The 13,733-nt window shown below is 45.2% G+C and overlaps 1 protein-coding gene across 2 annotated transcripts in view; it reads left to right on the top strand.

The window, feature by feature from the left end:
* Window positions 1-424: 424 nt before the first annotated feature.
* Window positions 425-13,733, top strand: part of GEMIN8 (gem nuclear organelle associated protein 8) — a 48,815-nt gene continuing 35,506 nt past the window's right edge. The window contains exons 1-3 of one of the 2 annotated variants that reach the window (XM_082220927.1): window positions 425-511; window positions 7,163-7,200; window positions 12,209-12,647. In XM_082220927.1, coding sequence (XP_082077053.1) covers window positions 7,198-7,200; window positions 12,209-12,647 — 442 coding nt within the window. In that variant the 5' untranslated portion in view covers window positions 425-511; window positions 7,163-7,197. The remainder of the gene's footprint in view (window positions 512-7,162; window positions 7,201-12,208; window positions 12,648-13,733) is intronic. The other variant, XM_082220928.1, reaches the window with a different exon arrangement.

Consider the following 13,733-nt stretch of genomic DNA (forward strand, 5'->3'; position numbering starts at 1 on the left):
GTGTGTGTGTGTGTGCCCCCACACACAGACACCAAGCCTGACCATTGTGCTGGGAATCTCTGGCCTTCCAGATGTTGATAGACTACAAATCCCTGCCTGCTGGTCATGCTGACTGGAGCCGATTAATTACCTGCCTTTCACTGTTAAGGCGGGTTACATTAAAACACAATGTATTAAAAGCACACACACACGAACTGTAATTTACTCGAGCTGCAATTCCGAGCACCCTGAGCAAACTACAGTTCGCAGAACGTGGGATGTGGGTTGGGTGGGCGCCTGCGTTGAACGTGCTTTAAAAGCATGAGCCATAGACAGCCAATTCTCTCTCCGGGCACAGCGCTACTCGCTTCCGATCCAGCAGATGCCGCCCTCGGCCCGCGAAAGAGACGCATCTCGGGCGCTTGCCTTCCCCGTAGCAGCGAAGCTCCACCTCTTCCCTTTCCCCGCCTGCAGGAAGGAAGAGCCGGGCGCGGCGCGGTCTTCGGTTCTTGCTGCGCGCCCTGCGCCCGAAGTATGTTTGCCCCGATCCCAGCCGGTTACTTTTGCTTCCTGGGTGGGCAGCGGGGGGGGGGGGGGTTGCCGGTGCCGCTCATGAAGTCTCTCCAGCGGAGAAATAGACCAGGAGTTCCCAAGGGCAGGTGCCCTGCTGCCCACGCTGCTCTGACCGAGGGGAGGGATCGGATCCTGCTCTTTCCCGCATCCTGTTCCCATCGCCCCGTTTACTGCGCGCGCGCGAAACCACCTGGGAATTCGCTTCCCCGAGTTAGTGGGAGGGCGCGCAATGCCTTAGAGCAGGCTTCCTCCAGATGTTTTGAGACTACAATTCCCATCATCCCTGACCACTGGTCCTGCTAGCTGGGGATCATGGGAGTTGTAGGCCAAAAACATCTGGAGGGGCGAGGTGAGGAAGCTTGCCTTAGAGACCCAGCCAGGCCATTTGGGCGTCTAATCTCTAACTTTGGCCACACCAGCCTTTCCCAACCAAGATGTTTTGAGCCATGGCTAAGGGTACCCAGTTGAGGAGAGGTGGTCTGTTCTGGGCTGCTGCCCTCAAAATACTTGCAGAATATATCAAGGATGCTCCTGAGGCCTTCTTGCCTTCTGCTGTTCAAGGTGAAGGGGATTAAGATTGGGCAGCTGGTTTATAAACAGAAGTGCTGTATTATTATTTTTTAAAAAAAGTTAAACAGCCCAAGACTTGCTTGGCTAGGAGAAAGCTGCCTCCTAGGCAGCTGTTAATTTATTGCTGGAAGTTACATATAAAATGTGTGAGAAGAGAACTGTTGCAAGCCACCCTGGTGGAAGGGTGGGTTAAAAATGCAGTTAAGTAGATGAAATGAAAAATAAAGTCAGAGGTGCTGTGGGGCATGTCTACTGTAAGTGACAGTTAAAGTCGCCCTGCATGCAAGTGACAAATCTTCAAAACAGAGAGGCTTGCTTTATTGTGCTACTTATGTTTATGTAAACATCCCATGTATTGAGCAGAACTATTTGTGGTTGGTTCCCAGGGCAGGGGTGCTTGTTTATTTGTTTAGAACTCCAGAATGCAGGAAATGGTGTGTGGTATATTTCTTGCGGGTGGCATAATACATCTTTTCCATTCATACGCACATTTATGTCTTGGCCTTGGCATAATAACTCTGCTGTAGTGGTTAGAGCGTTGGAGTAGGACCTGGGAGACCAGGGTTCAAATCCCCACTCAGCCATGAAGCTCACTTGGGTGACCCTGGGCCGGTCCCAGTCGCTTTGCCTGACCAACCTCACAGGGCTGTTGTGAAGATAAAATGGGAAGGGGGGATCATGCCTTGAGCTCCTCTGAGGGAAAGCACCATATAAATGCAATAATTAAATATAAATCACTAACTTAGGTGGAGGGAAAATAAAGTGATGCTGACATGGGGCAACTGCTATTTTTTTTAAGTGAGAGATTTTGGCTAGGAACTATTGTACAGTGGTACCTCAGGTACCACTGTACAATTGGGACACAGGTGGCGCTGTGGGTTAAACCACAGAGCCTGGGACTTGCCGATCAGAAGGTCAGCAGTTCGAATCCCCACGACGGGGTGAGCTCCCGTTGCTCGGTCCCTGCTCCTGCCAACCTAGCAGTTCGAAAGCACGTCAAAGTGCAAGTAGAGAAATAAGTACCGCTCTGGCGGGAAAGTTCGCTCTGGTTTGCCTGAAGCGGCTTAGTCATGCTGGCCACATGACCCGGAAGCTGTACGCCGGCTCCCTCGGCCAATAAAGCGAGATGAGCGCCGCAACCCCAGAGTCAGTCATGTCTGGACCTAATGGTCAGGGGCCCCTTTACCTTTACCTCGGGTTATGAACACTATGGGTTATGAACTCCTCTAACCTGGAAGTAGCTGCTCCTGGTTGCAAACTTTGCCCCAGGATGCGAACGGAAATCACATGCTGGAGGCCCCATTAGCGAAAGCGCGCCTCAGGATAAGAACAGTTTCAGCTTACGAACGGACCTCCAGAATGAATTAAGTTCATAACCAGAGGTACCACTGTATCCTCTTTCTGGTCTTTATTGCTGATAAGCCCACATATCAAAGAAATATGGGATCTAGGTAACATTTTAATTTCCAGTTAAAAAAGCATTGCATTCTGTCTGTCCTACCCTTCCCCTTTTATGTCTTTCAAAAATGAAAGACAAGCAAATGACCATGAATATGGTAATATTCTAGAAGACAATGCAACCAACCTAACTACATTTACCAATCAGATATCTGCCAGTCTTTTGAGGTGTTCGTCGCTACAGTTCACCCTTTAGGCTGCACTCCAGTACCCAATTTCCTGTGAATAAATCCTGTTGAACACACCAGGGCTTACTTCTGAATAGACATACGATATTTTTCGCCCTATAAGATGCACTTTTTCCCCTCCAAAAATGAAGGGGAAATGTGTGTGCGTCTTATGGGGCGAATGCAGGCTTTCGCTGAAGCCTGGAGAGCGAGGGGGGTCGGTACGCACCGACCCCTCTCGCTCTCCAGGCTTCAGGAAGCTATCCGCTAGCTGTGGGAGACCCAGCTCTCCCAGGGCTAGCGGAGAGCTTGCCTGCACCCAGAAGCTTGGGGCGCGCTGAGCTCCGCACGCCCCAAGCTTCGGGATTAGTGCAGCGCTCCGCTAGCCCTGGGAGAGCCGGGCGGCTCTCCCAAGGCTAGCGGACTGCTTGCTGGCACCCAGAAGCTTGGGGCGCGCTGAGCTCCGCACGCCCCAAGCTTCGGGATTAGCGCAGCGCACCTGGGGGGGGGGGAATTAAAAAAAAATTCCTTTATTTTCCCCCCAAAAAAACTAGGTGCATCTTATGGGCCGGTGCGTCTTATGGGGCGAAAAATACGGTACATAGGATTGTGCTTGTGTGAGTCAGATTTCCAGTGCCAGTGTTTTAGTAGCCTGAACTACTTGCCACTCCTCAAAGCTAACAAGCAGAATGAGTTACCCAAATATATATCTGAACACTTGCCCCTCCCCCCAAAAAAACTGTGTGACATATTGCATGGTTCAACTTTTCTTTATGCAAAATTTGGGTCACTTTGGTCCTGGTTTTCCTTTTAAATACATATTATGTGCAGTCATGTCATGCTGAGATGAACAGACTTAACTTTTCTGACACAAGAAATGAAATCTGTACAGGATTTAAAGCTGTACAGGGTTTAAATTGGCGCAGCTGTTGGACGTAGCAGTTTCAGAGCCAGCCACTCATGCACGCTTGGGGATTTGCATGCATGCGATAATTGATTACATTTACCATCAGAATTAACTTGTGCAGAAATGCAGGGTAAGGCTGAATGTTGAGGCAGAACAGAGTTTCTTAGAGCCTCCATTCCTTTAGATTTAAATCCTAAGCATTAACATACAGCAACCACTTAGAAGATGAATCAGATTTTTCTAGCAATGCTAGCAATTATAGAAATCGTAATGGTGAATGAAAGTCCACCACTCTGTGTGGTTTTTCTGTTTTTCTGTCAACAAAAAGTTGACATTTGGGTGAGGAATCCACCTCTCTAGTCTGAGGGAAAAGGTCAGAGACTTCTGATGTCTGCATAATCTAGAGTAGATAGAGCTTTTAAATTGCCTCAGTGACTTTGTTTACTAGTAAAATGCTACTTTCTGCAGTTTATGCTGGAGGAGTTCTTCCAATTTGTTACAAATTTGTTCCTCTTTTCTTAAACCAAATCCCTTGTTCTCCTCATGGTGGCTGAAACAGATTAGCAATCTGAACCCTTTCTCCATCCCCGTTAAGCACAGCCAAGACTTCATAACCCACAATTCCACTTCTCAGGAATGTGGTGGTTTTCCCATAAAGCTACAGAACACGTTCCCTTGCCAGGGTCATGAATTCCTGAGAGGCCCCATGTTGGTGTTTATGGTTTTGCAACAGTGGCAGTCAGCTGGGATGGAGGAAATGTTGCCTAGAGGAAGGATTAAGTGTGTAAAACAATGAGAATTTTTGCCACTGGGTTAATTGCACGTGTATTAAAGTGTTCTGGCAGAGCAGATTCCCTTAATATTTTGTGAGGTATCCTGGCTTCAGCCACCAAGAGTGGACAAAAACTGCCCTTATCAGCTTCTTGCATTTATGGCCCTGTATCACCTTTTTGTCTGTCTGAACTTGAGGAGGATACTCTAGGACAGGGATTCCCAAACAGAATTCCATAGACCACCAGTTGTCCGCAAGCTTCATTCAGGTAGCCCACAGCATCTGTGTAGAAATGCAATTAAAATCATACAGCATCTAGCACAGTGTATTACAATACCTACCACAGGTAAAAACAAAAAACAGCCTCAGCAACTGTTTTTATGGCGGGGGGGGCGGCGACAGGTGGGAAGTTTGGGATCCACTACTGTAGGAAACTCATTGATCTAGTCTTCTGTGAGGTGCATATCCCTGCAGTCATCATCTAAGGCCCTTTGTGTGCCTCCACGAGTGGTCCAGAGGGCGGCAATACGAAAACAGGCCTTTTCTGCAGTGGCTCTCCGTTTGTGGAATACTCTCCCCTGTGAAAGGCTCACCTGGTGCCTTAGTTACATACCTTTAGGTGCCAGGCAGAAACATTTTGTGAGTAGTCCAGTATACCTGAAGGAGCGTCTCCACCCCCATCATTCTGCCCGGACACTGAGGTTCAGCGCTGAGACTTTCTGTCGGTTTCCTCCCTGCGAAAAGCGAAGTTACAGGGAACCAGGCAGAGGGCCTTCTCGGTAGTGGCGCCCACCCTGTGGAATGCCCTCCCATCAGATGTCAAGGAAATAAACAACGATCTGACTAGAAGATCTCTGAAGGCAACCCTGTATCGGGAAGCTTTTAATGTTTGATGTTTTATTGTGTTTTTAATATTTTGTTGGGAGCCGCCCAGGGTGGCTGGGGAAACCCAACAAGATGGACAGGGTATAAATAATAAATTATTATCATTATTATTCCTCTTCTCCCAGGCCTTTGGCTAATTAAACAATCTATGGCCTTTTAAACTGTGAGGGTTTTAGTTTTTGTTTGTTGTTACGCTATGTATTTTTTGTGGTTTTTTATATTGCAGTTTTATATATTGTGATCTTCCGGTGAAGGGCAGTAAAGAAATTTAATACATAATAATAAGAATCCACATGGGACCAGATAATATTTTCATTTACATTAGGGTGTTGTTGGATTTCTATCAGCTCCCACCCTGGATTTATAAAATAAACTCAGACAAGCAGCAACCTCAGTTCATACAGTTTTGGTGCCACCTTGTGACGGAAATCAAGCGGTCCTGCACACAGTGGCTTCAACAACCAGCAGCTGTTCACAAATTGAACTTTTGAGTCCACAGTTATGTTGGCTCCCGTCAAGCTGCCAGTTTGTCAAAATGCAAAATGAAAAGTGGAAAACATTTGCCCTTGTCTGAAACAGCTCTGCATATAACTGGGACAGTTCAGAGGTGATTCGTTGAGATTTAGGCAGTCAGTCTATTAATAAAGATGTTTGGTGGGTAGTCAGCTAAGCTTTACTCAGAGTAGAACCCATTGAAATCAATGGACATAATTTAGTGTTCATTAACTTCAGTCGGTCTACTCTGAGTCAAACTTAGTTGAATGCCACCCTAAGAATAGTCAGGAAACAGGAAAGGCAAATACAAAAGACTCTGTATCCTAAATGTGGGAAAGGGACCTTGTTATACTTATAACAGCGACCTTGCCAGAGACCAGATGTGTCATATTAACGAAATTCAATGAGCATGTATAAACTGTGAGAGACATGGACAAACTTTAAAAGAGCTGGAGCATGGGAAACAGAACGGTTTGGGACATACAAAATGGAAGTGGAGCTTAATGTGCTACAGATCTGCAGGCTCAGAGTACAGCAGAATCTCTGCAGTCTTCTGTTAATAATCACCGCCAGCTTAGTATTCCTGTAGGTTTTTTATGCTTCCCTTGAAAACTAGGGAAAATGACTGTAAATTCCATCTCCTTAGCATCTTTGGGCCTGAGAAATTTCAGATCTTTTCCCATGCGAGTAGTAGTCTGTCGGCAAGGGTGTATGAACTTCCAACACCTTTTGCGGCAAAGGGTGAGTGAGTAATGATCATTCTCTTTCTTTCTTTCTTTCTTTCTTTCTTTCTCTCTCTCTCTCTCTCTCTCTCTCTCTCGCTCTTTCTCAGCTGTACAATTGTGCTAGCTGTGCCTTTGTGCTGCCTTGTAGTGGTGTCCTAATTTGCATTTCAGATGAATGGACGCAATCCTGATATCACTCATCTCCTTTCATTCAGATCCACTGGGCTTTAGCGATGGAAAAAATCTTGCTGCAAAAGATAATTGGAGTACCTGCTTGCACCCCATGTGGCCAGTATTGCACACCCCTCATTGTTTGTATATATGGGCACCTACTCAGAATTAGGCCCTGGTCAGTTGGGCGATTTGAGTTGCCACAACTACGCCTTAGTGCACTTGAGAGTATGTGCAGAACAGAAGGCCAGAATGGGAAGGGCATCAAATCTTGTCCTCGTAAAGGGCTCCATATTACCAAAGTCCATCCCTTAGCCTTGAACCTTCTTGCGTTTTAAAGATCAAAACAAGCACCTTGAGTTGAATCTGAAACTGGCTAACTGGCTACAGGCTTAATTTTGTACTCCCTCTATGCAAACATTTGATTTCTTCACCTATTTATTTTCCTTTTGTCTTTTAGTTTGTATCAGTCGCTGCTGCACATTCCCATAGATCATGGTAAGATCCTTTCTATTTGTTGATGGTCTTTTGCATGTATCAGTTTGGTATTCAGATTGTGAGCTGCGGTACCTAAATCCACATTAATATATTGCTGCTGTTCGTTCAACGCTTTTTGCAAAACCTCTCGAAGCACCTTACGAAAGGTTAAAACACAGGAGAACTTATGTATTTAGAATCCATTGTTACTAAAATTGATATTCACATATGTATAGGCTACCTTGTCAAAGGCCCTCTGAAGTGTGAGAAAGGGGAAGAAGCCAGAATAGCCTCGGTGGGATCCTTCTACCACACAGCTCTCAGTAGCTCTGGCCAAGTTGGCTGATCTCTTGCCCAATACCGCCATAGGGCTACTTACAAATCATACCGCCTTGTGCAAAGGAGGTGATGGGGAGAGACACACAACAGAGCAGCCTGTCAAGAGGAGGCAGGCATGAAATGAGCAGGCAGGAGCATCTATCTCAGCTGCTAATTAGCCGATGACAAGCATAGAAGGCAGCTACTTCAAGCACAAGTTGTTGCTTTTTAACCCCAGTGGCATATTATTTTGTGTTGCAGTCCTACTACACTTGCTTGCCTGGTCGTAAGCACCTTTGAACTCATTGGGACCATATATATATATGAATAATTTTGTAGAGTATTGTTTTTATTTTTCTGGGGGGATCACAGGCACATTTTTAATTGAGAGATAGTGTGTGGGGTGTGTGTGTGTGTGTGTGTTTAATGGGCAAAAGGGTTGGCCAGTGAGTCCTTCCTTAACAAACGAGCATTTTAAAGCTTTGTCTCATAATAAAGACATGTGCTCAGATTGCTTAGAATGGTTAAGCATAAAGAGGGCATCATGGCAGATTTGGAGGAAAGATAAATGGGGCGTGAGGCGGGTGGGCCTTTGGGACCCAACAAACATTTGTTGGATTCTGTCTCTGTTTATCCCTACAGCATTTGAGTGGTGCTGCAAAACACAAATGCCTCTGGGCAGCTTGCAGCGAATAGTTGCAATACATGGATAGCAGTTGGTTATAGAGTCCATGTTCTTCTATGTGAAGAAGTGCATGTGCTGCTGAAAACAGTTGAGTCATGTAGGTGGCGTATCTGTATGTAGAGGGATCAGAAATATAGGAGGAAAGACTCTGAGGATGGATAAAGCCCCCTCCTGTATTATCAAGGAGAAGCTGAGCTCAGGCAGACCTGAGGAAGCCCAAACCTCAGAAGCCCTAACTGAGGAATCTTCCTCTCCCTTCACTCCATTGGGGCCATTTCACAGGTTTGCCCCCAGTGTAGAATTGACAAGAAGCTGCAGCCAACGCCTATTAGAAATTAGTAACTGTGTTTGCAAACGTTTGTTTGCAGCTCTATTCCACGTATTCATGTGTCCCTCCTAAATGACACTTGGCCGCTTCTTGCAGGGTAAATAAGGAAGCAGCTGGGAATAGGAGTGGGAGCAAAATGCTATTTTGGGGATAATAAATGCACAAACCTAAAACCATGAGTGTTATGTTGCACATATCTTAAGACATGAGATTCTCGAGATAAGAGGTCTGTGAAAGGTAGCACTGCAAGCATAATACACAGTATTACCTTGGATGCCGAACCCCTTGCAAGTTGAACGTTTTGGCTCTCAAATGCTGCAAACCCAGAAGTGAGTGTTCCGGTTTGCGAACGTTCTTTGGAACCCGAACGTCCTCCCTGGCTTCCGATTGGCTGCAGGAGCTTCCTTGGTTTTGGAAGTCGAATGGACTTTCAGAATGGATTATGTTGGACTTCCCAGGTACCACTGTATACAGCTCAGGAAGGCCATATGTTGTGATGAAAAAGATGGTGATGGTGATGATGATGATTTGGGTTGTGTCCAATTGAGTTCCTCCACTGATAGAAGGCTCTTTGATCCAGTGGAGGCTTCTGTGCGCCAAAAGGAGAGAGGGAGGCGATTTCTGCATAGTGCCCCTTTCTCTGTGCCACCTACCATACTGTTCCCCAACCTTCTGGAGCAGATTTTGAGAGGGAACTGCAGAGGAAAGGAGGGGGAGAGTGAAAATCACTTTCCAGTAACAGAAACCTCATCTGGGTTACAGAGCCAGTGAAGAGACCCAATTGGAAACAGCCTGATGATGGTGGTGATGTGTAATACAATTGTTTCAACTGATGCAATGTATAATACAATTGATTCAACTGGGCTTTATAGTTCTCTCTCTCTCTCTCTCTCTCCCTCTCTCCCCTCCTCCTTTTAAATGTTTTTAAACACCTAGGCTTCTTCTTAACATTCCCTGCAGCATTCTGAGGTTTCCCAGGGTCACTTCTACCCCTTCTCCTCCTCCCCTTCCTCCTCCTCCCCTCATTCCCCCTAAAAGAAGTATTTGGCTAAGCATCAGAATCACAATTCTGACTACTTGAAACGATCCTTTGTGTTCCTCTCCTAAATTAACAACAGCTAGGCAAATCAGCCAGCTGTATTCCGCTTTCTTTGCTGCAGTCGCCACCAAGATCCGCTTGAGAAACACTTTGGTTAAAAAGAACAGCTGATAATATTTTGCGCTTCAGCATTGCCTTGCAGCGGAGCAGGAGTGTGTGTGTGTGTGTGTGTGTGTAAGTAAGTAAGTAAGTAAGTAAGTAAGTAAACAGCCACTCAAAACTGTTAGAACTATTGGTGATGTATCCTTAAAAATTCAGTGAGTAAAGCTAACAAACCTTATTAAAATATAGTGCAGTTGCTTTCAAAATGGATACAGTCTTGACTTGGCTATGTGACGAATTCAGAGCTACATAGGTAAAGGTAGCATGTTAGGGGAAAGGTTAAGCTAATGGACATTTGATGTGGGTCACTTTCAAATACACAGCGATCCATGTACTTTTTGAGATGATAAAGTTCTGGGATGCAATTCTACCAATATTCTCTGAATGGTACAATCACCACCTGGCATTTTATTTTCATCCAGAATGTGGTATACCAAACCCGGAACCGAATTGATTCGGTTAGATCCAGACTTGGTAATACTTAAGAGTAGACCCACTGAAATAAATAGGGCTTCTACAGCTAAGGCTGCAATCATAACAAGAAAGTAAGCCCCATTAAATTAAACAAGAGTTGGCGTGGTTAGGACTGCACTGTAAGTCCTGATGTTCCCAATATTATTTTCTGAAATTTTTAATATATACAAAATTGTGAATGCGTGAACTTTTTAATTTTAAAAGTTGCATATAAAAATAATTTGGAGCTATTAGCCCTTGTTCCGAAAAGCTGATTTCCAAAGGCCATTGGGAGCAGTCCAGTGCCATTAAAATAATGGGAATGTTGCCATTGACTTCAGTGGGATGCATATCAAGCCCATTGTTAGGGCTCCGCCCCTCCCCCACCAAAGCCTTTCAGAGATGGGCTGGGAGGGGAGGGGGAGACTTCTACTTGTATTCAAGTATGTCTGACACAAAAAAGTGCGTCCTATTAGTCCATGGGAACCAGAAAGTGAAACTAGCCATAAACAAAAGGAGACTGACCTCTTAAGACTCATTGTCAAAACTGAATGGCAAGAGTAAATACAATTAGGCTTTTGGAATTCATTTATTCTTAATAGTTTAGGGTGGAATACTCGCGCGGCAGAAGTCAATCCTGTCAAATTCTGAAGCGTTCAGGATTTTGCCTCCAAAATGTATATTCATAAAGCACGGAGACTCGGGGCTGCTTCATGACCTCAAGTTAATCTTGACAGCTTTTTCATGTTGAAATAAGAGTGCAATGTTTCTCACCATAGTAGTGAATTGGGGTTTTTTGGGGGGTGCCTAGTAGGGAGGGGGTGTCAGTGCCTTGGTTCATGTTGCCTTCACTTGATGGAGGAGCAGGACACCCCACACACAGATGACATGGCATGTTGTCTTCCATGCCAACGCTAAAAGTTTTGAGGTCCTGTTCACATGATTTCTCTCCTTTGAAAAAGAGGGAGAGAGCAATGGTATGCATGGAGGTCTATTCAGTTAGAGACCCCCCAGGTCATCTGCATAGTGGAGGGGAGAGACACTAGATAACATATAAACTGGGACTGCCTTGCTAAATCTCTTGTCAGCTTAAATGCTTGAGGGATCTCTGCACTCCATTTAGCTCTCGCTCCACCGCTGTTTAGCTATTTGAGCATCCTTTTCGGCTTAAGCAAATGGGTCGAGTTTGTGCAGCCAGGTTCACAAGTGTGTGTTGACTGAGAGAGATTATTGAACTGTTGCACGTTGTATCTTGCTGATTAGAGATGGGTTTTTCCACAGGCAAAGGAGGTTGCACATCTGATTGATTCTTCTCTGTTAACAAATGCTGGATTTAATTGTAGGTTGTCTTGAACAGAAGAAGGTGGCCAAGGAGTAAAAGGATGCCCTAGTTACATGAGTGATTCTCTTCTGGCTTGGATGAATCAAGGGAAATGCTCTCCCTTACTTTAAGGACAGAGTTATAGTAGACACGGCACAAGCACAACCTGTGGCCTTATCTCTTATCCACTTGGAGCTAAAATAAAAAAAAATTCCTTCCAGTAGCACCTTAAAGACCAACTAAGTTAGTTCTTGGTATGAGCTTTCGTGTGCATGCACACTTCTTCAGAAGTGTGTATCTGAAGAAGTGTGCATGCACACGAAAGCTCATACCAAGAACTAACTTAGTTGGTCTTTAAGGTGCTACTGGAAGGAATTTTTTTTATTTTGACTATGGCAGACCAACACGGCTACCTATCTGTAACTGGAACCACTTGGAGCTAGTGAGCTACCCGATTTCAGGCTTCTGGGGGCTTCTGTCAACTTAGGTGATCTTAGGATTGGTGCAAAGCTACCAGTGCCTTATAAATCAAAATATTTTACCAACCACCTGAATGTGATAACCACCTAAGAGCCATGTTCTTGCAACTAAGCTAATAGTAGGACAGAAAGTTGCATCGCTTTCCGAATTAGTGGCAGGAATGGGCTGCATGAATTAATTGGGAGATGGAGGACATGCTGTAGAAATAATTGATTTTTTTAAAATCTTTGCCCATGTTCTTAGGGGGATTCAGTGCCTCAAGAGAAAGGACCATGGTATTCCCAAAATGTCTATGCGAGATACTGGAAGCATTACAACCAAGCCATGGAGTGGATGAGCAGGCACCGATATGCTTACAAGAAAGCCATGGAGTCCTTGTACCATCTGCCATTTCCTCCTTCTGAAAGTCTTCCCAGTGGACGCTACTCTGATTGGGATGAAGGGGAGCCCCTGAGGACCGGGTCCTATTATGCCTTCACACGAGGGAGCCAACCCAGGCTCCCTCCCGGGTCTCAACATGCCCCTCGTAATGCCGCAGGCAGAGGGGTCGTGGAGAGCGATTCCGAAACAGACACCGACTCCGAAGACGAGGCGGATATCGAGTGTGACTTGAGCAACATGGAGATCACAGAAGAGCTCCGTCAGTATTTTGAGCAAACAGAGAAACACCGGGAAGAGCTGCGTAAGTGCCTTCGACCATGTTCCCCATGTTATTAATACAGCTACTCCCTTCTCTCTTTCTTTGATCTATAACATACATACATATATACATACATACATTTAGTGATCAGTTTTTGGCTGCCTTTTAGGACCAAGCCCCCACAAGCCAGCTTACACACATAAAATATATGAACATGGCAATGTTTGATGAAAAATGCAAATCTCAATAAAATACAATGAAAAACAGCACTGGAAAGTAAATAATAACAAGATTACAATAAAGCTCTAGTAGCAGCTCAGCCCAGAATAATAACTTTTAAAGCAAACTGAGCAATTGAGTAGCAGGTCAAACATGTCCAAGGGGCATACTTTCAAAATCCCACCTCGTCTGAGGAGCTTGGGGTGACAGGATTTGAATCCAGATCTCTCTGGTCCAAGGGTTCTAGCTCACTTGTTTTACTCAGAGTACACTCACTGAAATGAATGGGCCTAATTTTAATTGGTCTACTCTAAGTACGAGTAATGTTGGATTCAAGCCCAAGATTGTAGTTATATACACACCATGCATTCAAAGTGCTCTCATAGCACTTTTAACAGTCATTGGGTTGCATTCAATGTAGCACTAAGGTGAATATTCTGCCCTCCTCTCCTCCCCATGTGCGCACCCCTAAATCTGCTCTGTGTTTTCCCACAACCGCCGGGAGCGGTTAGTTGAATGCTGCCCATAGCATCCCCCAAAGAACCCTGGGAGTGGTCATTTGCTGTGAGTTTTTCGGAGAACCTTCACAGAGCTGCAATACCCATCTTTAAATGTGTATCGCGGATGTTGACCTATATCTGCGACACAAAGCTGCACCTTTGTTTAGGTTTACATGCAGGGCATGGTGTGGCATGTTAAAGGAGAGAGGCAGAACTGGCCTAGTGGGCTTTTCTGGGAGGAAAAACCCCTGCCATTAAGAAATCCCACCCCTTCTTGAAGTCTTTGATCTAATGGCACTGGAATTCAGAACCTGAATTTGTGCACCTCTATCAGTCTACCACTAAAAGGAGTCCACTGTTAGTTCTTGTTATGCCCACCCCACCATCTACCTTATGTCCTTTTGCTGCC

This window comes from Podarcis vaucheri, assembly GCF_965113315.1.
Source record: "Podarcis vaucheri genome assembly, chromosome: 4".
Taxonomy (NCBI): domain Eukaryota; kingdom Metazoa; phylum Chordata; class Lepidosauria; order Squamata; family Lacertidae; genus Podarcis; species Podarcis vaucheri.